This window comes from Protobothrops mucrosquamatus, unplaced genomic scaffold (genome assembly GCF_001527695.2).
Source record: "Protobothrops mucrosquamatus isolate PMUCROS unplaced genomic scaffold, P.Mucros_1.0 scaffold450, whole genome shotgun sequence".
NCBI classification, from domain to species: domain Eukaryota; kingdom Metazoa; phylum Chordata; class Lepidosauria; order Squamata; family Viperidae; genus Protobothrops; species Protobothrops mucrosquamatus.
In genome coordinates, this window is record NW_015386773.1 from 315,756 (window position 1) to 342,703 (window position 26,948).

Consider the following 26,948-nt stretch of genomic DNA (forward strand, 5'->3'; position numbering starts at 1 on the left):
ACTCATTTGGAGATGTGCTAGATCCCATTCCTCACCCAGAAATCTGAAGTCAAACATAATTTTGAACAGAAATGTATTGACTGTATTATACTGTCTAGAAGTGTGGTAACAAGAATGGTGAAAAATGATGAATTTTCATAATTCAAGAATTATGATAGAAATTATACAGTGGGTATGAAGAAAAAAGATATTACACAGTATTTACTCAAATAAAGACTGGAGAACAAATTTGATAGAAATTAAAAATAGTTTTGAAAGTGGATGAAGGGGGTTAACTGAAGAACCTGCAGCAAAGTAAATGAAATTAAATATAAAATTTAAGAATTCATTTTGAATAAAACTGAAGTGAGGAAATGTTGGAAAAAATATATTAGAAATTTTAATGGGAATGGAAGTGATATGTTGAACACAAAAACTGAAGCAAAACCTTAAATGATATTGTTAATGGAAATGACATGATAAATGCTGTGAAAAACATTTTTTGGTCTTTTTTAAAGGCGGGTTTGACAACATATTTCCACCCTGGAATAAATCTGAAGAAAATCCATCATTACAGCATCAAGCTTTATGAAAAGTTAGAAGAGGAGACTGGGCAGGTAATAATACCTAATTTACAAGTTAAATAGTAATTATGTGAAATACACAATTTTAGAATGATTTGATTGGCTGGAGCTGTTTAGCAGCTTTAGCATCTATATCTGTATACAAGCTATAGTATATGAGAATAGCATTTTTGAATTAATGACACAAATATTAAGCTAATACATTATTAATATGTAGTTTTGTATGTTTATAATACTCTAATAAGTTTTAATGTCTCAAAGGTATCTGCAAATATTAATCATTTTACTACATTCTTGTATCCTTATTTATCTACAGTGTCTCTAGAAATTATATTACAGGTGAATTCATGTAATTTTATCTATGGCACACATTAATAATTTTAAAAATTTGAAAGTGTTGCATATTAAATTGTTCAAATCTGTGAGAGAGAACAAATAAATACAATGAAAATGCTTAATGGCAAAGTTCATGCTGATGCAATGACCACATCAGTGAAGCAAAGACTAGATGATCTTTGACATCAAAAGGGTAATTCTGCTAATGTCTGTATTGTATCCCTTGTGGAAATAGGGATAATTTAATTTTTCTTCTGTATATTGTTTTATTATGCTCAATAAATTTGATGGAAAAATGCTTTCAATTTTTCTCCACAAAGGATGGAATGTTTTGGTGTAATTCTCCTGAATGGGATACCACTTTATTACTTCAGTATACAGTAGTCATCTCTCTAGTAGTCTTCGGATTCTGATTTCCCATACTTCAGTTAAACTCCCACTGAATAAACTGAATATATTATGAAGGAGTATTTTCCATTGCGCTTTTTCAGATTCATTAGTTAGAGAAATAAGATTATGGAACGGAAATGCTTGATTAAAAAAAAAACCCTGACAACACAACATCATCTGCCAACTGGCAATCATAAGTTCAGAAATACTATCCCAATAAATTGTAAAGCATCATGAATATAAAATGTGATTTAAAAAAAACTTTGAGGCCTCTTTCAGAAACATTTTGAGCAAGAGGTCAAACTCAGTGGTAATGTTTTTCTAAATCAAATGGAAAAATACATTTCCAAAGTTCATAATCAGACTGCTCAGATAGAGGACTTTTTTTTAAGATTTCTAATATTGGTAACTATTTTATTTAATTTCATGAGGAGGAACCTAGATCGCAATATATTTTATTGTGATTATTTTGAACTTCATTTGAACTGCATAAGTGCTCATGAATATTCGATTTTGGAAGAGGATGGGTTGTTATTATTTTGTTTTATTTCTCTCAGGCTGTGGGGTTTCACTGCCCAGGGAGTGTTAGAATTGCATCAACTCCAACAAGAGTGGATGAACTTAAATACCAAATGACCCGAGGAGGTTGGCACCCCACAGAACAATATCTTATTGATCCAGAAAAAGTGCAAGAATTATTTCCATTATTAAACATGGAAAAGGTAGAGGAATACAATTTATTTATTTACGATATCTGTAAAATGTTTAAGAAATGCAAAGGAACATGTCTGAGATGCAAAATTATTTTTAAATGTCTTAATCAGCAGAGTTTTCACTGGAGGTTTTGCCAACAATGAAAAGAATGCACACTAAAGAATGCAATTATCCTATTGGTATCTTATGATTTATCAATTATTGTTTGTATCTTATGATTATATTTTATGATCTATGACTTATCAGTTTGTTGTTTGTATGTACACTGAGAGCTTATGCACTGGAGACAAATTCCATGTGTGTCCAATCACACTTGGCCAATAAAGTATTCTATTCTATTCTAAAGAAGAAATGAACTACAATGAGATATGCAAGAATAAGATCCGTTTTCATAAAGCAGTTTGAAGCCATTGTTTCAAGGAACCAATTTTTAAAAAGCCATCTTTTTTCTGCTTCCAAAATTGAGCTCAGTGTGTCTGCACATGGGTGTAAGCCCATAGACATCTCCAATACTTGATAGCAAATTGGGTTTGTTTGAGAAAGGGAAAATGTATTAGACACATGACTGGAGAATATTTGTATTAACTATGGTCAATTTTAATTAATTTAAATACAAGTAAAATTTAATTTAATTTTATCCCAACTCTCAATTGTTTAGTGTATGGCTGTGCATTCCTTGGATCAAACTGATTTAAACTATTGAGGTTTAGCCTGGAGTGGGAAAAGGAGATCATGTCATCTATAAGCTACACGTACAAATGTATTAATTTATTCTGTAGCCTATGCTAGTGCAGAGGCAGAAAGAAATCTTAAATATTAATGTTTATAAAAGAACTCGTAAGTACAGTGAAGGTCAATTTTTATTTGCAATCTATTGTTTATGACATATACATTGATGTCTGATAAGTGAAACAAAGCAGGTTAAGAATAGTAAAGTAAGACAGATAAATTTGAATAATTCCTAATTTAACAGAACAAACTGAACTAACATGAAGTATTTGCTTATTTTTTTTATTCCACATGGAAAGATTTTGACTTTCTAGAAACTATGTATTGCTGCCAAGTTTTGTAATCACATCTTTCCTATTTTCTACTGGCTGAGGAACCTGGGAGAAAAACTAATATAAGTAACATAAATTATTTCTGTTTGATACAGGTTTTAGCTGGTCTGTACAATCCTGGAGATGGCCATATAGATCCTTACTCACTTACTATGGCCTTGGCTGCAGGAGCCAAGAAATATGGAGCTCAGTTAAATTATCCAGTTCAAGTAACTAATTTAAAATTTAGACTAGACGGAACATGGGAAGTTGAAACTCCACATGGAACAATTAAAGCAAACAGAATTGTAAATACAGCTGGTAAGTGATGAATTATAGTTTCCTGCCTTTATAGTTTAACAACTATAGAAACATTTCATCTGGGCAGAAAGATGTAACTTACATATCAAAGTATTAATGTTTTAGGAAATATATTACAAAATAAAGAAATAATTTGCTTTTCATTTCATATTTCAGGATCTCATGGAATTTTTTGTTCTATAATTTCATTCTATAAAAAGGTTTTATTATTCACCTTTTAAGGTTAAATGATAACAGTAATATAGAATATAAGTTTATTTATCCTCAGCTACATTACATAAATCAGTGGATCTAATTTGCACACAAATATATAGGATGAAAATACAATGCCAGATTTCCAAAATATAGATACAACTAAGGGCTCATCCACATAGTCATTTTTTCTATGTTTTTCTCCTATTAGCCAGGAGGAACTAGGTGACAGGAAAGAACTGAGTTGCATGACTGCTCAGCATTATAGGTATTGTGAGAACACACAACAGCACATTTTTGGGGCTTGGAGGTATATAAGACATGTTATTATGCTGTGGAGTGCTCTTGGCTACATCCACAAAATGTTATCAAAATGATTATCAACCAGTTAACCTAATAACCATTAGCTGGCAACAAAGACAGTTTTTGTATTTCTTGGAAGTTATTCAAGGATCAGCTGGAACCGTACAAATGAGATGCAGACAATGGACAAACGTTTTTGAAGAGCTGGTGTTTGAGAAATGATTTTGTTACATGTGTAGGTTGAAATGTCAATTTATCCATCAAAAAAGTGTAGTGGTTAGGATGCTGGGCTGACAATCGGCAAGTTCACGTTCCAAGACTGGGTTGCTGTCACATGGTGGGGTGAGCTCCTGTCATTCACTCCAGTTCCTGCCAACCCAGTTCGAAAGCGAGTGACCACAAGTAGATAAATGTGTATCACTTTGATGGACAACTTAACAAGGACATGAAAGCCCCCAGCTGGGCATCCCCCAGTCAACAGTGATGTCACCAGCTAATCCTTCCAATCTGGAAGTGCTTCAATGCTTCTGACACAAATTTAGTATCCATCAAAAAGCAACCTTTAAAGCAGGAGTGTCAAACTGCCGGTCTGCAGGCAGGATGCGTCACGCGGAAGCCGCACCCACCCCATTGCCGGCAATGGCAAAACAGTCCTGATACGTTGTGCGACGTCATGTGATGTCGCGAGTTTGACATGTCTGCTTTAAAGCAACTGCAGAAACCAGAATTCTGGTCAAGCAGTGATAAAATTAGAAAAAGTTCCCTTGATCATTTTACACCATCAGAAAGCCCTCTGGATCACCTGCTCCATAGTCTGACATGAAAGGGACTAGTATTCAAGAGTAGGAGCATATTTTCAGTGATTGTCTTTTGAATGCTTTTGAATGCTCATAGTAATTTTTGGTAATTATATAGCAGACCTGCCAGACCAAGCAAAGCTAAGTGGATTGCCAACCCTTGCTGCATCATCTAAAGCTTTCTCCCACATGCCCTACATTGTCTGTAGAGTGATCCATGGGGTAAGAAAAATGGCGTCATAATAACCATTCCCCTAGCATACTTCCCTTCTCTGCTTCTACCACCCTTGGCAAAGAAGGGAGGAAGTTGGGATGGATTCTTTTATTCCGTGGATCAGTTCATGAAATCAGAACTGGCACCAAACTCTCAATTACTGTATATATCACTTTCTTTCTAAGTGGGAGAGACATGGGGTAGAGGCATCTCATCAGTTGCCCCTGTGTATGGTAAAAGTCTATAATGCTATCCCTCTTATTTATTAATGTTAAAACTTAATAGTGGCCATGGTTTTTTAAAAATGGGATTTTATAACATGGGAAGCTTACTTGTTTATTAGATTTGTAATGCCATTTAGGCTTTATGCAACTTGAAGCAGTGTGTACAGAACAGTTAAAACACAATGTAACAATAAAAGCACAGAAACAACAAAGAGCAGCACAGAAAATAACCCCCAAAATTAAATTTTTATTGTATCAATGAGTTCCCATGTGCCCCTGGCCCAGCCAGGCCTGTATGACTTTCTTGAAGGGCAACAAGCTCACAGCCCCAGAGGGGAATGATATCCCAGCTTGAAGAAATTTAGACTTTTGCCTGGGAATAGGGTACAAATGTGCAAACCATTAAAAAAGTACTTTCAAAAAATATTATTTAGTCCTAAAAAAAAGAAACTGAAAAATAGACTTAAAATAAACCTATTTTGATTTTGTTTGGTATCAGATAGGGTAAAGAGAATTCTGTTAGGCTTTCAGGATTATTTTACTATACCCTACAAGAGTGTTTTTCAACCTCATGCTGGCTGGGAAATTTTGGAAGTTGAAGGTCACACATCTTATAATTGCTGAGATTGAGAAACACTGCACTACAACAATGAAGCTTTCCTGGAATTCCTTCATTCTCATTCTTCTTCATTCTTGATCTGGCTTACTTACCTCTGAGGGCTGACAGAAAATATCTGGGAAAGCAAAGTCAAAATATGGAGACTAGAAAGAAGAAAACAACCCCTAAAGCAGGGGTCTTCAAACTCGGCCCTTTTATGACTCATGGACTTCAACTTCCAGAATTCCTTAGCCAGGCATGCTGGCTGAGGAATTCTGGGAGTTGAAGTCCATGAGTCATAAAAGGGCCGAGTTTGAAGACCCCTGCCCTAAAGGAAAAGGCAGATATTGGTAGACCAGTCTATGCAGCTTTTTCTCATTCTCTCATTAAGTTAATAACTGAAGTATGCCTGGATTCAATGTTTAGCCAAAAGAACTCTTGGAGCTAATATTGATTACTGCCTTAGGAATGCTCTAGTCTAGGTAAACAAAACTGAATTTTCCTAAAACTGTTGGAGCCAATCTTCTTTCTTTGTTCCATATCCTCCTCTTCAAAACAAATAATTTGGTCTCGTTTTCATGCCAGGCTTAGTGTGGTAAGTTCAGAGTGGATTTTGTAGAGAACAGCTTACCTTTAGGACTCATCAATTTGCTCAATTTCAGAGCATACATTACACAATTTCCAAAGCATAGTTCAGGCTATTCAGCAGTTTGACTAGCTGCTTCTTCATGGTTACATCATTATTTCTACTGCTATTTCTACCTTTATGAAGTCCAGTGGCTTTTTAAATTTGACAAGCAAAAAACACAGTAAATATTTCTCACAAATATTTTCTCTCTTCCACTTTGTAGTTTGATAATTAACACACAAAATTATCTGCTGTGTTACTATTCAGACTGTTTTGTAAACTTGTGTTTTTTGTTGTTGGAAGGCAACTCTTTAATAAATTCTTGGTAATAAAATAGCAAGTAGAAAGGCTATTCCTTCCACATAAGGAAGAGGTTAGAAGGAAGGAGAAGGTTAACTTTTGTTTCCAATCTCCATTTCATGACTTGGTCTTCATTAAAAGTAGCTTTGCAATTGAAGCCATATGTGTTAAAACAAATTCATTCTTTTTAAGTACAAGTATGCAAAAAGTCTCAAGATTAATCCAAGATGTTTAATGGCTTTAAATATCTGCGTGTTGTATTAAGGTTTAGGCAGGAGTAGCATAGAGAAGCACGTAGCTCCTTTTTTCTTTCTTTCTTTCTCTTAAAAGGTAATTTTGTGTCTGCTGTATTAAACTATTTGAAACCTACATTATTGGCTCATCTTCTATACACAATTCAATTCAGACTATACCCCAATTACAGGTAGTCCTCAACTTACAACCATTTAATGAGCGTTTGAAGTTACAACGGCACTGAAAAAAGTGACTTATGACTGTTGCCACATCCCCATGGTCATATGATCAAAATTCAGATGCTTGGCAACTGATTCATATTTATGACGATTGCATTGTCCTGGGATCATGTGATCACCTTTTGCAACCTTCTGACAAGCAAAGTCAATGGGGAAGCCAGATTCACTTTACAACTGTGTTACTAACTTAACAATTGGAGTGATTCACTTAACAACTATCGTAGGAAAGGTCATAAAATGGGGCATAACTCATTTAACAACTGTCTTGCTTAACAACAGAAATTTTGGGCTCAATTGTGGTTGTAAGTAGAGGACTATCTGTATTTCCTTAGAAATAGTGCAATCTAACTTCCATAAGACAGCATTTCAGATTCCTATGTGTGCTTCATGTCTAGAAGATCATCTGTCTGAGTGGAAAACTTGTGCTTGTCTCGTGATCTTTAATCTCTGACTAAAGTTTAACTTTTGTACAGCTAGTCTGATTCTCATAATTCATGATAAATTTCATTTAGTCTGGAATATGACCTTATTGGGAAAACTGCAATCCTATCGCTTTTCTACAAGGTTTATGCTGTCTGTGGACTACAGTCAACAAAGGTACTGTTAAAATAGCAAGCCCTGGAAATTGAACTTTGCAGCTGGCTAAATATCTTGGAACTGCCCAACCATTTTAGATCCCTATCTCAGATTCACTTCAACATCCTCCTACTTGGTCTGTTGAAAGGGAGATTTACTGAGATTCTTTATTAGGAAACCTACTGTTGTTGCTCAGGGCCAGTCAGAACAGATGGGTACGTCTTGCTTCACTGTGAGTTTTACAGATATTCTCTTATAAAGTTTATTATGCCCTTTATAGGAAGATTTTCCAGATCATACAGCTAAATTTTACACAGTGCATGTGCATGTGGACACAGCAAAGGAACATCAGGAAAGTTGGGGTGGGGCATTATTTGTTTACTTTGTTTCTTGTATTTAGATACCACTGTAAATTAGGTTACAACTAACAGATTACATTCATTCAGGATAAACATATAAAGCACATTAATGATATTAGCTGGATACATTAAAATGAAACAAAGAAACACAGTACAAAAGAAAGAAAAATAATAACCAGAAAATAAAAGTGATAGCTTTTCCTTAACCCTCAAATGCACTCCAAAACACTTCTGGTTTTTTTACCAGCTTTTAAAACGGGTCCCCAACCTGTGGGCCACAGCCTGGTAGTGGGCCTTGGCCTGCTGGCCACCGGGCCGTGGGACAGGCAGGCCAGTGTGCGCACATGTCCCAACTTGTGGTAACGCTGCAGCCGCAGGGCGCAAAAACAGGACACTGCTCCGGGGTGTGAAAACGGGATGCCACTGTGCTGCACAAAAATAGGCCGCTGCGGAGCGCAGAAATGGGACGCTGCTGCAATGTGGGGTGCGAAAACGGGGTGCTGTGCCACGCAAGAACGGGGTAGAACTAGTGAGTATCATGGGTGCTAGCCCACCCCATTTGCGCCATGCGCTGCTCGCGGCCCTGTGTGCGCACGCACGCATGTAAATCCTTCCCCCTCCCTTTCCCTCTGGTCCGCCAACCGAGAAAGGTTGGTGACCTCTGTTTTAAAAGGCTACTATCAGGGATGCTAACCTAGCCTCAGGAGAAAAGCTATTCCAAAATGCAGGGTCTGCAGTCAAAAACTATTATTGGGTCTCTCCCTGCTCATTTGATAGAGCTAGGCTGATAGAACTGGAAGGATCTGTCTGTCTGTCTGTCTATCATTTATTTATCTTATCTATCTATCTGTCTGCAAGAATGTCTTTTTAATTTTACCATTTTGGCATTCCAGTTTTGTAATTCTTGAGGATATTCATGTGTTTTAATGAAACAATTGGCCTGCTTTTATTACTGTTTAATAATAAAAACCAAGCGACACATTGAACACAAAGCCAGATTGGTTTGCTTAAGGCAGGGGTAGGCAACCTTGGCTCTTTTATGACTCGTGGACTTCAACTCCCAGAATTCCTGAGCCAGCATGGCTGGCTCAGGAATTCTGGGAGTTGAAGTCCACGAGTCATAAAAGAGCCAAGGTTGCCTACCCCTGGCTTAAGGTGCTTGCTTAGAAACCAGGAGTCTATGAGTTCTAGTCACTTCTTAGGCATGAAGCTGGTTGGGTGACCTTGAGACAGTCATTCTTTCTCAGCCCAACTCCCTCACAGGATTGTTGTTATGGGGAAAAGAGGAGAAAGAGTACTGTGTTATTTATAAAAATAATAAAGACAGGATATAAATACTGCATACAGAAATACATCTCAAGTTATCCTCTTTATCTTTGGGCTTTTCTTCCTTGATTTTTATTAGTATTAGTTGGATGCAGCTGCAGCCCAGGCATAAGTATATTGGTTGTGGTTTCCTTGAACCACTGTCATATTTAAAAACATTGAATTTTACTTTTTAAATTTGTACTTAAAAAGATTGTGCTATTTGTTGACCAGCATCATGTCATTCTAATATTTATATTTCTGTACATTGTGGTTTTAGGTTTCTGGGCTCAAGAAATAGGTAGAATGATTGGACTGCATCATCCACTCATACCTGTTCATCACCAATATATTGTTACTGGAACTATCCCTGAAGTGAAAGTCCTGAAAAAGGAATTGGCTGTTCTTCGTGATTTAGAAGGTTCATATTATTTAAGACAAGAAAGAGATGGGCTTTTATTAGGACCATATGAAAGTCAAGAAAAAATGAAACTGCAGAAATCTTGGGTGGAAGATGGAGTCCCACCAGGTAATTTTGCTTGGGAAAAATAAACTTCAGTGGTACGTGCTGGGTGCTCCAACTTGTTAATTGGATTAACATACATACAGTATACAGTATATGACTTTTTTGGCAATCTTGCTTATGAATTTATGCTAGTCATTGCTTCTTTGTAGTGTTCTTCCAAATTTATATTTATATCCAAATTTATATTTTTTGCTTACACGTCCAGTATTAACATTTGAGTCTTATTGGGAACAGGAACATGAGCTTGCTCTGTATAAAATAGAAAATATATTGAAGTGGGAAGACAATACATACAAAACTTATCAAACTTTTTTTTAAGGCTTTGGAAAGGAACTTTTTGAATCTGATTTAGATCGAATAATTGATCATGTCGAGGCTGCTATGGAAATGGTTCCCATCCTGAGAGAAGCAGATATTATCAATGTAGTTGCAGGTCCTATAACATATTCTCCAGATATTCTGCCAATGGTGGGACCACATCAGAGTGTTCATAATTACTGGGTTGCCATTGGTTTTGGGTAAGTAAGCTGATTCTTTAAGGTTTTGGTGCATCAGTCATTACTAAAAAAAGTTTGTTAAGTTACTTTAATCTTTACTGCAAAAATAAAATAGAAATAAAATATAAATCACAGGTATCTGTGCCTGATTTTCCTTTTCAGAAAAGGAGTTTGAAGACTTGTTACAGGTAACGATAAGAAATTGTGATTAGGACATTAAAAATTAAAAACCATCAAATTGAAATAGTATTCACTGAGAATTATTAAAGATCTCTGGTGTGTGATATTTGTTAAAAGAACATGCAATTATCCCTACTATCAGAGGACTTTGTTGTTGTTTTAAGTATTCAACTGTGTCTAACCCTTGGCCACTTTATAGGCAAGTGCTCTCCAGGCTATCCTGTCAAGCACAACTTATTTCAGTTGTTGGATCAGTTTTGATATTATCAAGCCAGTGTGTTCCTTGCTTGCCCTTCTTCTTGTTCCACTAACCATTTCTAACATCATTGATTTCTTCAATGAATTTGTATGCATGACATGGCCAAATAAATCAGACGTAGACTTATGATTTGGGCTTCTAGTGATGTGTCTGGTTTTATACGATCCAGTACCTCTCTGTTGGTTGCTCTGGCAGTCCATGGTAGTCATGTTGGTTGCTCTGGCAGTCCACACAATATTGTAAGCTAGCACCACAGTTCAAAGGCGTTAATCAGAGGACTAAAAAGTTAATTTAAAAAAGTTCTAAAAAATAAGAATCCTTAATTTTGGAGTAATGATTTTAATTTATTTAATTCCAAAAGATGACTTTATGTATGGCATAAAGTCATCTTTTGGAATTACAGCTAGCATTTTATCATGCTGATTTTTTTTAATGAATCTGTTCTTAAAAGAATATTAATCGCCAGATAGTCACTTCAAAGCCAATCTTAGCATATATATAGCATATATAAAAAATGGTAAAAAATATCTTCCAAGATGAATTGATTCCAGCCAAATTAAAGATAGAAAGATTAATGATCTCAAATTTAATTAGTATTACATTTACGCTAATTTGCAAATAATAGGGGGCGTGGTGACTCAGCGGTTAAAGACGCTGAGCTTGTCAGCTGGAAAGCTGACAGCTCGAGTTCAAGATCTGAGTGTTGTGCAATAGGATGAGCTCCTGTTACTTGCACCAGCTCCTGCCCACCTAGCAGTTCTGAAACATGCAAATGTGAGTAGATAAATAGGTACCATTTCAGTGGGAAGGTAACAGTGTTCCGTGCACCTTGTACACCTTGGTGTATAGTCATGCTGGTCACATGACCACGGAAATTTCTTAAAACAATGCTGGCTCCCTTGGCTAAGAAATGGAGATGGACATGTCTGGAGTTGGACATGTCTGGACAGGGGAAACATTTATCTTTTTGCAATTAATATGTCAAATATTTTCCTTCTGTGATCTGAACAAAACTGTGAAATATTTCTGGTGATGTTATCAAAGATTCTGGATCCCAGAGATTTATCCCATGGTATTTAAATTTATATTCAGTAGGAGTCAATATTCAATATTCAAGTCAATATTATCTCTCCTATTGATTTTATTAACAATCTGTTCTTATTCTTATTCTTATTCTTAATCTGTTCACATTTATAACAAAATTAAATAAAGTATCAATTATTGCAAGGCAATAATTCGCATCTTATAAAACTAATTTATTACTGGTATAAATTTTAGCTATAAATAGGTATACTTAATGTGACTTGAACCTTATTTGTTGCTATTATTCTATTAAAATATAACATTAGGTTATGAATCAAAATAATTACCATTTTTTATAATTCATTTACCTTTACAGAGCAGATCACTGATTTCCCCATTTTACAGGTGATCAGCTAAACAAAGAGATAGAAAGATAGTAAATGAGAAGGGACTGTCCTATGAAGATTGCTCCATGCCAGATGTATTTCCTACACAGAGGGCACTTCTTTGGAGGAAGCTGCAGGTATCAGCATGTTATATATATGAAAGTGTCTATTTATCATGTGAATATACAGTAGGAAAATGCAGTTAACTGCAGCTTCCTATGACATGAGCACATGGTATCATAGATACTTAATTTTGTATCACAGACTAAAACTAAACTAATGCTGTTTCCTATGCGGAAGTTTGACTTCTTTGTAGGAGATTTCATCCTGTGTCAAGTAGATCTGAATCAAGGCCTTATTTGGGAATTACACGCAGATTTTCAGATCTAATCCTTCTACTGGAGCTGACTTCCTCTCTCTTGCTATGCCTTGCACTAATCAAATATCAGGGAGATAAAAAACAGAATTCCTGTAAAACAAGTAGAATGTGAGTTTACATAGCCTTTGTTGAAATGTTTAATGAAATGTATTACTGTAGTAAATTAAATATTTTCCCTCTTTCCTCTTCGCTATCAGGTATGGAATTATTCATGCTGGTGGGATAGGAAAATATCTTAGTGACTGGATACTCAATGGAGAGCCTCCTTTTGATCTAATTGAAGTAGATCCAAATAGGTATGGAAGATGGACAACTACAAAATACACAGAAGCAAAAGCAAGAGAATCTTATGGTTTCAATAACATTGGTAAGACATTTGCTTATAATTTTCCATGTTGTAAATAATATTGACACTTAAACATTCTTGTACTGAACTTTTTTATAATTATCTGGATTAATGGGAACAGGAATCATTTATTGCCATGTGGTTTTGGAATTCTCTAATAGGTATACTACCTTCCTATTTATGCCCAGTGTTTAGTGTACTTTGTTTATGTAGGGAAAGCCTATGAAAGTGTTTATGGACTTGAATTATGTAGTGTTGTTGAAAATTGGGTTCTGAATGTGATAAGAGTATTATATGATAGACATAAAGCATGAATGAGAATAAGTGGATTAGATCAACTGTGCAAGGTGTATGAATTTTAAAATTAAAATGGAGAGAATGTATGTAAGTTATAATAAATGGCAAAAAATAGAGCATGTAGTAGGAAAATGGATGAAGAAATCTTAAGACGTACAGATAGTATAGCAGGTGGCTGCGCCTGTGCTGTGAGGAACCAATGTCTGTCTGTAATGGTTAGGAGTTGGCCTAGAAAGCAGGAGACTATGCATTCTAATCCCGCCTTAGTTATGAAAAACTAGATGGATGACTTTGGGCTGATCACTTTCCCTCAATCAGCCCACCTCACAGGGTTGTTGTGGAGAAAATAGGAGAAGGAAGGAGCATTAGTATGTTTGCCACCTTGAGTTGTAAATGGGAAAAAATGGTAGGATAAAAATCTTTAAAAATTTAAAAATGTTTGCTATAATTGCTGTAAATAAGTGTGAATTATTCAGAGCACCCTTTGACAACTTCTTACATGCTGTCAGGGTACTTAACAAACACTTAAGAAGTATTTGTCATACAACAAGAAGACATGGGGCAAATGAATAGATGGTAAAAGAATGTAGACTAAATACAAAAATGAGTAGCCAGTACAAAAAGCTAACTTGAGATAGTTTGGTCATGTAGAAAGAATGAGCGAGAATCGAACTACAGATCAAATATATGAAGGAAGAGAGAATAAATCCATAGAAAGGAAAAACTGAGGAAAGTCTCCCCAAAAAGAAAGAGGCGAAAAGCTTAAAAGATAATGTGTTAATTATTATAAGGATGTGGTAAAGTGAAAATAAAAAAAAGATATGGAGTGGTATATACTGTCAATGGTGTCTATCTACAGCTAGTCCTTGAGTTATGATGGCAATAGGGATCGAAATTTCTGTTGCTGTGTGATGTGGTTGTGAAGTGTGATGTCTGGTGACCACATTGTTTAGCAAAGCAATCCTTAAAATCCTGGTTGCCATTATTAACTGAAATCCCACCAGTCGTTATCTAGACCCAGTCCGATCCAAGCCACTCCTGGCTTGGTGTCTCCTAGCCCCAACTTTGCTAGGTAAGCATCTGCCTCCTTGTCAACTCTTCCCACCTGCTGATTTCCCCTATCTCTGCCCTTTGGCCATCTTGCATTCTGCTCATCCTGCCAGCTCTGCCAGCCTGCTGCCCTGCCACCCCCAGTTGTCGTTTGCCATCTTTTCCTCCTGCTGCTGAAGAGGTGTGCCCAGTGTGGCCCTTCATGAAGCAGCTGCTGGCCATGACAGGTCTTCTCCCTGAATCTGTGCCTGGCCCTTGCCCAGATCATACATGGCCTTGTCCAAATTGCATGTGACCTTCTCATGAGGTTTTGGAAACAAAGCTTTTGTTTGTACAGTATATGTGATTCAATTTATTGTTTTTCGTGTTGTTTGATTTAATGTGCTATTTTCCTAATTTTGCAGTTGGGTTTCCTAAAGAAGAAAGATTTGCTGGGAGACCTACAGAAAGAGTCAGTGGGCTTTATGAAAACCTTAAGTCTAAATGCTCCATGGGATTCCATGCAGGCTGGGAACAACCTCATTGGTTTTACAAAGATGGTGATGAAACTGGATACAAGTAAATGAAAATTAAATATTTGTGCTGCTAATTTATCTTTAAGAATTTAATAGAAATATATTGTCCATTTGGCCAGGTAGTTTTTTGTATATAAAGTAAATATTAGATTTCATGTGGACCTTGATGTAAGAGATTTCAGATGCAGTAGACAAAATTTGGCCCTATAACATTTGACTAACATAACATAACATAAAATAATATAATATAATCCTATTCCAATTTTGCACATGAATAAAATGAGTAAAATATATATGCATAAAATCCCATATTTAATGGACAATGTGATTTAATGGACACTCGTCCTAATCATTCATTAAACTAAGTTTTACTGTATTTTATAGCAATAGTACTTAGACTTATATACTGCTTCGCAGTGTTTTATAGCCCACTCGAAGCGGTTTACAAAGTCAGCATATTTCCCCCAACACTAGTATGTTTATAAATTAAGTATGTTTATGTCTTCCTCTAAAATGTTCAGAATAGCCTAAATGGTTTCCCTCCTCATTTTATCTTTATTGTAATCTTAAGAAATAGGACTAAGAGTTTTCACTGCATATCTAGCATATGTATATGGACTCCTTGTTTCTCTTTAAAATATGAAAAGTGCCTTTAAAAGAGCATATTATTCCTGTATTATATGCCATCTTTTGTTTGAAACAAATCAAGTATTTTGCTTTCAGTTTAAAATATATTTTATTTGATCTCTATTACCCATTGTAATGCAATACTAGCTATGTCTGAAAAGTAATTAATACATTAATCAAGATACATGACATTTATTTTTAAAGAAAAACAATGCCGAAATGATATTTTTGAATAAGTTGCTTTATGCTAATTTACAAACAGTCATATGCTACATTTTTCAGTCATTGAAATATTGTGTTTCCAGACCTAGTTTTCGACGCACAAACTGGTTTGAACCTGTAAGTCGGGAATATCAACAAGTGATAGAAAAAGTGGGTGTGATTGACCTTACTCCTTTTGGCAAGTTTAGCATCAGAGGCAGTGATTCAGTTAAACTTTTGGATCGTCTGTTTGCAAATGTGGTCCCAAAGGTAAATAATAATGTAACAATAATAAGTAGTCCACTGTTAATTCCGTTCATTGATCACTTTGTACTCAGAGGTGTTGAATCAATAATCCCAACTAGATAAATATAACACCATCCATCTGGATCTACAGGGACCATGAAAGTCACTTTACTTCATGTCACACTGCCTTCCCTACTGTATTGACATTTTCCACCACATTTCTTAATTGCCACTAGCTTCCTTCTTTTAACTAAGAGGGCACAGTTGAATACAAAGTGATTTAGAATTGGCTTCCCCTTGCATTTTAAGAAGCCAATGATGTAATAATACTTTCTGTAGATTGGTTCCAGGGTGGTAAAATAACAGGGTCGTAATCTCCCTGTTATAGATGCAGTTAGCCTATTTCTGGGTTCATCTCGTTTCCACATTAGGACAAGTACATCTTGAATTTAGTCTGTTTATTATGGAATGGAGTAGTGTTTGCATGGATCATATATGTATTAATGAGATAGTCAATGCATATACAGTAGGTATCATGTAAATAGTGTTTAATCTATTCCAACATAAACAGACTGATGTAGACCTAATTCTATTAGTTGTTGAAGCTATACCAGGAAGAAAAGCAGAGTAAGCTGTTTGTTTACCTACTTATCTATGTATTTATTTAGCAAATTCATATACCTGGCCACCTCACAAAACACGACTCTGGGCAGCTTAGAAAAATAACAATTAAAACCATAAGACACTCAAACATAAATAAAAAGAAAACACAAAATTATTGTAATTGTTATTTTCTAAAAAAAAACAAACCTAGTGAATTGCCAAAGAGTGCAAGAGTTCACAGATTTGTCTGAATAAATGTTTTCCAATTGATTCTGGATACAAAATGTTTCTATTAGGAAAAAAAGAGAAGAACGTATAAAGTCAGCAGAGGAAGAAGTCTACTTAAGTCAGTAATATGTAGAATAAGAATAAGAATAGAATAGAACAGAACTGGAAGGACCTTGGAGGTCTTCTAGTCCAGCCCCGTTCTCACTGTGAGGAAATTTGTCCTTAATTCCAGGTTGCTTCTCTCTTTGATCAGTTTCCAACCATTGTTTCTTGTCCTGCCCTCTGGTGCTTTGGTGAATAACGTGACCCCCTCTTCTTTGTGGCAGCCCCTCAAATACTGGAATACTGCTATCATGTCTCCCCTATTTCTTCTTTCCTTTAGACTAGCCAAACCCAAGTCCCGCAGCCGTTCTTCATATATTTTAGTCTCCAGGCCTTTGATCATCTTAGTTACTCTTCTCTGGATTTTTTCAAACTCTCAACATCTTTTTTGTGATATGGTGACCAAAATTGGCTGCAGTATTCCAGGTGTGGTCTTACTAGGGTTTTATAAAGCGGTACTAATACTTCGCGTGATCTTGCTTCTATGCCTCTGTTTATACAACCCAGGATTGTGTTAGCTTTTTGGGTTGCTGCTGCACACTGCTGGTTCATATTCAAGTAATCGTCCACTAGGACTCCAAGGTCCCTCTCACAGTTAATGTTTTTGAGCCAGGTCTCGCCCAATCTGTACTTGTACCTTTGATTTTTCCTGCCTAAATGTAAAACTTTGCTTTTCTCCACATTGAAACTCATTTTGTTGGATAGGGCCTATTGTTCAAGTTTGTCAAGATCTTTTTGGATCCTGAGTTTGTCTTCTGGGGTGTTGGCTACTCCTGTCAGTTTGGTGTCATCTGCAAATCTTATGAGTTCCCCTTCAATTCCCTCATCTAAGTCATTAATGAAGATATTGAAGAGTACTGGGCCTAAGACAGAACCTTGTGGTACCCCACTGCTTACTTCTCTCCATTTGGATATGGTGCCATTGAGGACTATTCATTGAGTACGGTTTGCCAGCCAGCTACAGATCCATCTGGTGGTGATGTTGTCTATTCCACCTTTTTCTAGCTTACCAAGGAGTGGGTTGTGGTCTACTTTATCAAATGCCTTACTGAAGTCTAAGTATACTACGTCCACAGCATTTTGCTGGACTACTACTATTTGTGTGCTATGCTATAAAAATTTAATTTGCATTATTATAAGCTACTATATAATTGATGATTTTAACTTACAGTTTTGACTTTCTTTCTACATAGATGGGTTTCACAAATATAAGTCATATGTTAACCTTCAAAGGCAAAGTCTATGCTGAACTCACAGTCTCTCATCTGAATCCAGGGGAATTTTTATTAATTACTGGTTCTGGATCAGAGCTTCATGACTTAAGGTCAGCGTAAATTTTAAATTCTGAAGTTTTAAGGTAACCTGTGGTCCGAGGAATGTGGAATGAATTGCAGTTCAAAAAAATAAAAAAGGCTGTAAAAAACTTGAAATAATAATAGGTTTTATCAGAGATAAATTCATAACTGGTTGAGTATATATAGAGTAAAATCTTGGGAGCAATTTGTTCATAAGGTTTCATAAACTGCAAAAGTCTTGTTCACTAATGTGTGAGAAAGTTGAGTGTGGATACAGGGATACTGCACTTGTTTGTGGCATATTTGTGGTAAATATGTTGAATGAGTACAATAAGAAGTAATTTTAATAGCTGTCCATTGGTGAAATATTAGCAATGGAAAATTCTGTAATAGCCTCAGTTAAGTCATAGGTTTTTAAAAAACCCTTATGGGCATAGTTTTTGCTTGTTTCTTCAACCTTTCCTTCCTTATGGCATAAAGAAAGTAATGGCTGTGTTAATCTTATCCAAGAAGTCTAAGGAATCTTTTTTTCTGGAAGTGATTGCTGGAGTTGTACCCTGCTTTAGATTCACCAATCATCATACCCCTTGATCTACTGACTAGGTATAGTTGAAAAGACAACAAGGGAGGCCCTGGGCTAACATGCTATGTATCTCTGTAGTTAGCCAGGAATTGCTTTTCCAAACTGTTTCTGCCTCAGAAGCAGATACAAATTCTGTCCTGTTCTGTCCTATGAATTCTCACAACTAGAATCTTCCAGCCTGCCTGCCAGTTAGGACAGAAATCTTAAAAAAAAACTAGTAGTAAAAAAACAATACAAAAACAGGTAACACAGAAGGAGGAGACTGCATTATTTCCGACCTTTTTAGCACCATCTACTCCACTGACTCTTTGGTAATTCTAAAAGAATGGGTGTCTGTCAAAATTAACTTTCTATAGAATTTCTAGTCCTATAATATTTTAAATATTATTTTGTTCTGATCTAATAAATCTATTTTATACACAGATGGATTGAAGAAGAGGCATTTAGAGGACAATACAATGTTGACATCAAAAACGTTACAGATGAAATTGGAGTATTGGGTGTAGCAGGTCCATATGCACGGAAAGTTCTCCAGAAATTAACTTCTGAAGATCTTACTGATGCTGCATTTAGTTTTCTACAGTCCAAGCATTTAAGCATTGGTAACATTCATGTAACTGCAATTAGAATTTCTTATACAGGTAAGTGAAAGGAAATTATTATTAGTCTCATAAATAAACTAGTTGGTTTTTCTAAAAATGTAAAGTGATATCAAATAGACTAGCTATAAAAAAGATCATTCTAAATTTCTTTTCAGATTAAAGTTTGATGGCTATAATTTAATCCTAGTTAAAATCTATATTATTCTTGATGTATTATAGGTGAACTAGGATGGGAATTGTACCACAAACGAGAAGATACTGCAGCTTTATATTCTACAATCATGGATGCTGGATGTGAAGAAGGAATTGACAACTTTGGAACATACGCAATGAATACATTACGGCTAGAAAAGGCTTTTCGTGCCTGGGGAGCAGAGGTTGGAAACCATGTCTTTGATGTGTGTGTGTATGCAGTGGTGGGATTCAAATACCTGAACAACTGGTTCTCTGCCTGGACGCAGCTTCTGGAAGTCCATTCTGGGCCTGGGTCTCCAAGGCCCAGAATGGACTTTCAGAAGCAGCATCCATGCACTTCCAGTGGGCCGTTCTGGATCTGGGAAGTCTCCCCCAGGCCTCCGACACACAGAACGGACTTCCAGAAGTGGCATCCATGCACTTCTAGCAGTCTATTCTGGGCCTTGAGAAAAAGAACTAGGGCTTCAGCCAGTTTGCCAAAGTCAACAAAATATTAGCTACCGGTTCTACTGAACCGGTACAAACCGGCTGAATCCCACAACTATGTGTATGTGTGCATGTATGTGCATGTGCGCATGCGTATGGTCATGCCAGTCTTGTTTGTAAAAGTGCTGGCCTAGATACCAGGGATGTTTTAGGCCTCCCTTAGGCATGAAAGCTGGCTGGATGACTTTGGGCCAGATACTCTTTCTCAGCCCAACCCACCTCAAAGGGATGTTTTTTGTGGAAAAAACAGGAGGCAGGAGTATGGTAGGTATGTTAGAGCAGGGCTTTTCAACCAGTGGTACGGGTACCACCTGTGGTACATTGGCACCTGGCAGGTGGTACGCGAGCATTCTAGAAAAGTGGTAGTGGGGGAGGGGAATGAGCTGAACCGGTGGCAGCACCACACAAGCCTGAGTGAGAGATGGCTGGAGCTGCAGGGCTGTCAGGGCTCAGCGGAAGTGCCAGGATCAGCGCCAGGCTCTAGCTGGAGCTCGGCGCTGATCCTGGTGCTTCCGCTGAGCCCAGAAGAAGCGCCGATCAGCTGGAATGTTGCAGCATCTCCAGGGTCTTGTGATTTACATTCAGATGCTTGGCAACTGATTCATATTTATGATGGTCTCAGTGTCCCAGGGTCATGTGAAGTGACCAAAACCTGCTGCAACCACCCAGCAGATGGGGGGAATAAAACCAAACACCCCCCACCCCACCCCCGCTGCCAATCCTCGACAAAAATGCTCACAATGAAAACCTCGGACAGGAGGAAGAGCGCCGCCGGGTGGGCAGACAGGTGTCTTGCTCGGTTGTGGCTTGGGGAGCACTTTTTTCAGTGTCATTGTAACTTCGAACAGTCACTAAGCAAACTGTTATAAGTCGGGGACTACCTGTACTTTATCACTTTTTTCCTTTTTTTTTTTTTTTGGTCATCAAGTTTTGACACCTTGCTAAGTGACTGGTGGTACTCGGATATTGCCATATCCTAAAAGTGGTACAATGGGTGAAAAGGTTGAAAAGCCCTGTGTTAGAGTAACAATTATTACTCATAGAGAAATAATTAAAAACAAATATATTTAAATTAAATTAAATTAAGAAAATATTTCCTTATACCTATGCACACTGTCCTCCCTCTTTCTCACACACATGCACAAACATACTGCAGCTAATAAAAAAATCAAGAGGAAGGCACAAATAATAAAACCTAAATTTAAATCTTTCTCTCTATAACCCGCATAGAGCAAAGATACATAAAAAGAGAATCATATGGAATCTTTCTCCAGTGTGTGCTTTTGTGTGAATTGCAACAGCTATAAATTCAAAGATTGGTTGCCAAGTTTTGGGGTATTTTCAACCATCATAAATTCCAATGGTTGCTGCATAAGGCAGTAAGCAAGGATTACCAGTACATATTAATGTTGATGATTGGTGCTCTCTTTTTAAAGAAATTACAGATCACAATTTTCAAAAATCAAACAGAATTAAACAAGCATTTCAGTGCTGCTTACCATTTAACAAAATTAAGTTCCAAAAATTTGTGAAACAAAATGAGGATTGAAATCTAGGAAAAATAGATCAAAAGTAGTCATCAGATACAATGTGGGTACTTCATTTGCTCCAAATCACCTTTCTTCTTTAATTTTATATAACTACACAGCACTGTTTCTATAAAGCATACATTTGCAAGTATGTATTTTAACTGCATACCAACTGATTGGATTGTGCAAGTTGTTTGGATTTGAAGGACAATCACAGCACATCTGTCAGTAACTCCTTATAGAGGCTGTGTCTTCACACACGTGCAGCATAATCCCTTGTGTGCGTGTGTGCACCCGTGCACATACACACACTAAGAAGATATTGACATGTATAATGTACATGCATATGTGCACACACTCAGAATTACTTTTTCCTCTTTAACCCATTGTTGCATAGACTTAATACAGATAAAACTACTTCTGCAATCCATGTTCTTCTTCTGTAAGATGGTACCTTTTTGGCTTCATAAGCAAATAACACTTCTGGTTAGGAATGAAATTGTTGTTCATCAAGTCACTGAAAGGCACATCGAGTACACCATGCATTTGTGCATGGCTTTCATTGACTACAAAGAGGCGTTTGACTCAGTATTCCAACAAGCAATAATTAAGGCATTGCTCATCCAAGGAGTAGGCTTACATAAACTTACTATAATCAATATATGAAAAAGGAATGGCAAAATTTGCCTTAAAGATCTTAAAGTGGAAATCAACATAGAACGAGGTATACGACAAGGCGTTACAATATCACCTATCCTTTTCTCAGCCTGCCTTGAAGAAGTATTTTGCAAACTAGACTGGACAAAACATAGAATAAAAATCAATGGCACCTATTTAAATCACTTAAGATTTGGTGTTGTTCTCACAAGACCCAGAAGAGCTACAAGAGACACATATAAGAGCTGCACAAAGCAGGAGAACCATTTGACTTGAAAATAAACCTGAAAAAGAGCCAGGTTATGTTTAATAAATTCACCAAAGAAAGAAAAAATATATATCTGGAGAAGAACTAGATGTAGTTGACCACTACGTATACCTTGGCCAACAGGTCTTAATGGAAGGTGATACAATAAAGGAAATTGAAAGTTGTGTTAAATGTGGTTGGCAGGCATTTGGCAAGCTAAGCATGATTTTCAACAACAACCTCTCCCTATGCCTGAAAAGTTTTCGATCAGTGTGTGCTACCTGCTCTAACATATGCCAGTGAAATATGAACTCTAACCTCACAATCAATACAAAAGTTACAAGTGGTGCAAAGAGCCATGGAAAGATACATGCTCAGCATTACAAGACAAGATAGATGCACATGTTAGAGAACAAACAATAGTATACAATATCATCAATTCAAGAGAGTAAAAGAATTGAAATGGAAATGGGCTGGTTTCACAGCAAGAAGAAGAACTGATGGCAGGTGGACCAAAGCAGTCATAGAATGGATCCCACTTGATAAAAGGCATCCATGAAAGAGACCTAAAACAAGATGGAACAACGACATCAGCAAGTATTGCAGGCCCAATTGGTAAAAGTAAGCCCAGGACTGTGTTGGTTGGAAACATGCGGCAGATGCATGTTCATCCTGCAGTGGATAGACAATGGCTAAAATGATGATGACATACACACACACACACACACACACACACACACACACACACACACACGTATTCATCAGGTACAATGTGGGTACTCCATTTGCTGTGAACCGCACTATTTTTCTATTTTATATTACTTTATTCTAGCCTAGAATAAAATAATCAATCTAGCTAATTAGTGGTTGTGAGCCTTCTACTGAATAACCAGCCCCTGAATAGGAATTCTCCAATGTCTGGAGAACCAAGATGCCACTTAGAACACCAGAAATCCAGACAGAATTTGTAACATATATTTGTCTAATGCTGTAGCATACATGTAAAATATTTAGGTTTAATCACTAGCATCTCTAGCTAAACCTACAGAAAAGTTCATTTTTAAAGTCCTAGGAAGAGCTGCTTTTCACATAGAAATAACCTTCATTGGTCTGATTGAGTAAAGGTAATTTTATGGGTTTCCTGATTTGTCTTGCTTTAAAAAATGTGCTTTTATCATAATGATCACAGCTCCTTTATCATTTATGCACTGTTGATTTTGCAATGGATGTTGAAGCTTACATTTTATTTTTAATGGGAATAGTATAAGATTAGTATATACATTTTATTAAGAACTATGCTAATTTAATAAAATAAACATTTTATTAATGTAAAATATAGGTTTCATTTGCTGGACATCACAAGAAATGAGAAAAAATATGCCACCTAGTGGTTTTTTATTGCACCTTTTTTTTAACAGATGAATTGTGACACCAATCCTCTGGAAGCTGGACTGCAATATTTTATCAAATTAAATAAGGTGGGTTTTATTTTTTTCTACTACACTTTAATTACTTATTCTTTCTTCCTTTGTTTGCAAATAGTTATATTTGAATCTACAAAACAACAGCAGATAATTATATGCTTCAACAGTAGTGTACCTTGGTGTATGTAGCAGTGTTCATTCCTTCTGTCTCATTTCCCAGTCCATGCTGCTATTTTAGTAGATAACAAACTATAATGTGATCTACTAATTAATTTCATTTTTTGGCACTTTCCAAGTAATTTGGGGATCAAAGCAGTTTCCTTTATACAATTCAAACCTAGCTAAAATAAGAAGTTCCGATACAAAATTGCACACAGCTGTTTTACTACAGATTAATTATCTATGCATAATTATAATGATTTATGCATAATTATCTGGCTATTAATATGGTGGTCAAATCAGGAAATGAGGGTTGGAATTTTTTTACAATTTGCAAACATTGTTATTTATTTAGTACTATTAAACTAGAACTTGCTATGTGAGATGCAATTAAAACTTACAATACCAGATTTTCTGTTGTGTTTAAGTTAGAAGTTTTCAGTTTTACCATAAAAGCTGGGATAATCATCTTGGAGAATGAGAAATTTCTCCCTAGCATTTCTCATTTTTAAATTATCTCTCCTTTTTGTGTGTTTGTGTGTGTGTGTGCGTGCATGTATACATATACACATACATTTACACTTGCACATCCATGTTATCTAGGAAATATCCCAGCAAAGCAATATTAGGGGAAGTGAAGTTCAGCATATCTGGAGGTGATCAGTTTGGAAAATTTTATTTTAAAAATAATATTGGTCAGAACTTTCTCCTTACATACTTAGGATGTTTAGTATGATGATAGAAGCTTTGGATTCCTATCCCATTGAATATGAATTGGGCTCATTTTTAATGCAATTAATATTTGTCCTAGTTCAGTATTCTATACGAGTAATGAAACTATTTCTGAGAGATAATTTCCTAATGTAAAGTTGGGCTTTCTAAATATTTTACTGTATTCAATGATAAGCACATTTGCAGAAGTGTACATATTCTAAGCCTTAAAAGAAAAGAAAAACTTGTAAAGAAAAAATTGGGGAGAATTAATTGGATTCAAAGACTTGAAATATGGACTTAGTATTTTGCTTTGCCAGCCAGAATTCAGGATTCCAGTTGTTAAAATTAAAAACTTTTCTTTTAAATATAAAGCAACACTCTCTCATAAAATATAATCTAATTATAAATTTAATTAAAAAGAGAAATAACATATAGCAAATAGAAAAATATTCTAATATGGTAGAAAAATATTAAATGTTTGAACAATTTTTACTACTTATTTAGAACAAATTACAAGAAAGGTTTCAGAGGTTTTGCAATATTCTTCATTTATTATTTTAAAGAATCCAAAATGGTACTAATTGCATGACCTCTAAATCTGCCCTGACACGGGGTCCTCTCATACTCATACTGATCTCTCTCTCTCTCTCTCTCTCTCTCTCTCTCTCTCTCTCTCTCACACACACACACACACAGTGCTTTTTATTTCCTTTCTTTTTCTCCTGTTGCTTCTTGGCTTTGTGACTGAATTCAGAGACATCACAGTAGAAATAGATACTGTTCTGGCACTGTAGACCATCTGAATGATAATGTGTAGTCCAATTACTAATTCAGAGAGAACAATAATGCAGGAATCAAATGGGATCTGGTAGCAGAAAAGTAAAGTGTTGAAATCCATGGAAGTGCCCCATGGACAGGGGGAGAACAAACAGGAAAGAATAAGTGTGCTGAGCAAAACTTACTCCAGAGCCAGGGAGTGATGGTGATGGGACAGAATGTTAGAAAGAATCATAGCTATAGATAGTCCTCAAATTACAACAACCATTGGGACTGGAATGTCCATTGCTAAGCAATGCGATGTTAAATGAAGTGCAACATCATGTAATCACATTGCTTAGTGACAGCAACCTAGCACTCCCTGTTGCCATCCATAACTGAATCCCACCCTGATCCAAGTCACACCTGGCTTGATCTTTGCTAGGCCCAAGCCTCAGTAAGGTAATGGACTGCCTCCTCTTCAACTCTTGCCACCCAGTCTCTGCAAGGAGGCATGGCCTAGCTAAGACTGCTGAAAGTCTCTGGCCCTTTCTTCAATCCCTATGCCAGGGCCACTGAGGAGTGCTGGTATACAGGGCAGTCAAAAGAGCAGAGATGGGAGATGAAATAGGCAGCGGGGAAGCTGAAGTGCCCTTCATAAGTGAGGGGAGGATGTGACGTGCCTGAATTTTGAAATCATGACCAAGAGAGCACTTCAGTGACTGTAACTTCAGGACCGGACATAAGTACCATGAATTCATCAACTCCATTGCTTCAAATGATTGCTAAATGACTGTGTAATGGTACTGTATGTGGGAATGACCTTGAGGGACCAGGGAAAGATACACTACTTAGGAAACAAGAGAGGGAGAAACCTGAGTCAGAGAAAGAAATTTTGGAAGGACCCAACTTAATTGATCAGGCTGTAAAAAGAGATGGCAGGATATTTGTACTTTTAGACTTGTGAGATTCTGTTCATGTAGCCTTATAATGAAATAGAATTAGCTCATTCTGTCAGGTTTACTGAAAGGATTGACAGAATGGTGGTAACTCAAGGACTCCCTACCTGTTTGGGAAGAAGCTATTTAATGGAAGGAGAGCGTAATTGAAAAATAGTTGACTAGAAAAGCAAAGCCTTTGCCTTAAAATGGATTGGTTTAACAACCACACGTTCAGCAGCCATTGAAACTTACCTTGGCGCTATTAAAACAGTCCTCAGAATTCTGGCCATTACATTGTCCATGGTCATATGACTGGCACCATCTCACAATTACAAAATGGCAAAGAGCTATAGTCATGTGATTGCAATTACAGTCCTCATTTAACAACAGCTGGGACTGCTGGAGCTGGATTGCTAAGTGGCATGGTCATGTGATGTCACACTTTACAACCATATTGCTTAGCAAAGGCAATTCTGTAATTTTGTAATCAGTTTCTAATCAGCTAACAATATGATTGTGACCTTATTTAGTTCATTAAATATTTTACTGTAAAAAGGGGAAA

At 36.4% G+C, this 26,948-nt stretch overlaps 1 protein-coding gene across 1 annotated transcript in view; it reads left to right on the forward strand.

The window, feature by feature from the left end:
* The window catches only part of DMGDH (dimethylglycine dehydrogenase), a 36,491-nt gene that overhangs the window by 4,909 nt on the left and 4,634 nt on the right, over window positions 1–26,948 (forward strand). The window contains exons 3-14 of the mRNA XM_015816433.1: window positions 498–596; window positions 1,847–2,011; window positions 3,160–3,364; window positions 9,614–9,862; window positions 10,179–10,377; window positions 12,781–12,950; window positions 14,681–14,834; window positions 15,724–15,889; window positions 17,992–18,122; window positions 19,100–19,317; window positions 19,498–19,655; window positions 23,811–23,870. Coding sequence (XP_015671919.1) covers window positions 498–596; window positions 1,847–2,011; window positions 3,160–3,364; window positions 9,614–9,862; window positions 10,179–10,377; window positions 12,781–12,950; window positions 14,681–14,834; window positions 15,724–15,889; window positions 17,992–18,122; window positions 19,100–19,317; window positions 19,498–19,655; window positions 23,811–23,870 — 1,974 coding nt within the window. The remainder of the gene's footprint in view (window positions 1–497; window positions 597–1,846; window positions 2,012–3,159; window positions 3,365–9,613; window positions 9,863–10,178; window positions 10,378–12,780; window positions 12,951–14,680; window positions 14,835–15,723; window positions 15,890–17,991; window positions 18,123–19,099; window positions 19,318–19,497; window positions 19,656–23,810; window positions 23,871–26,948) is intronic.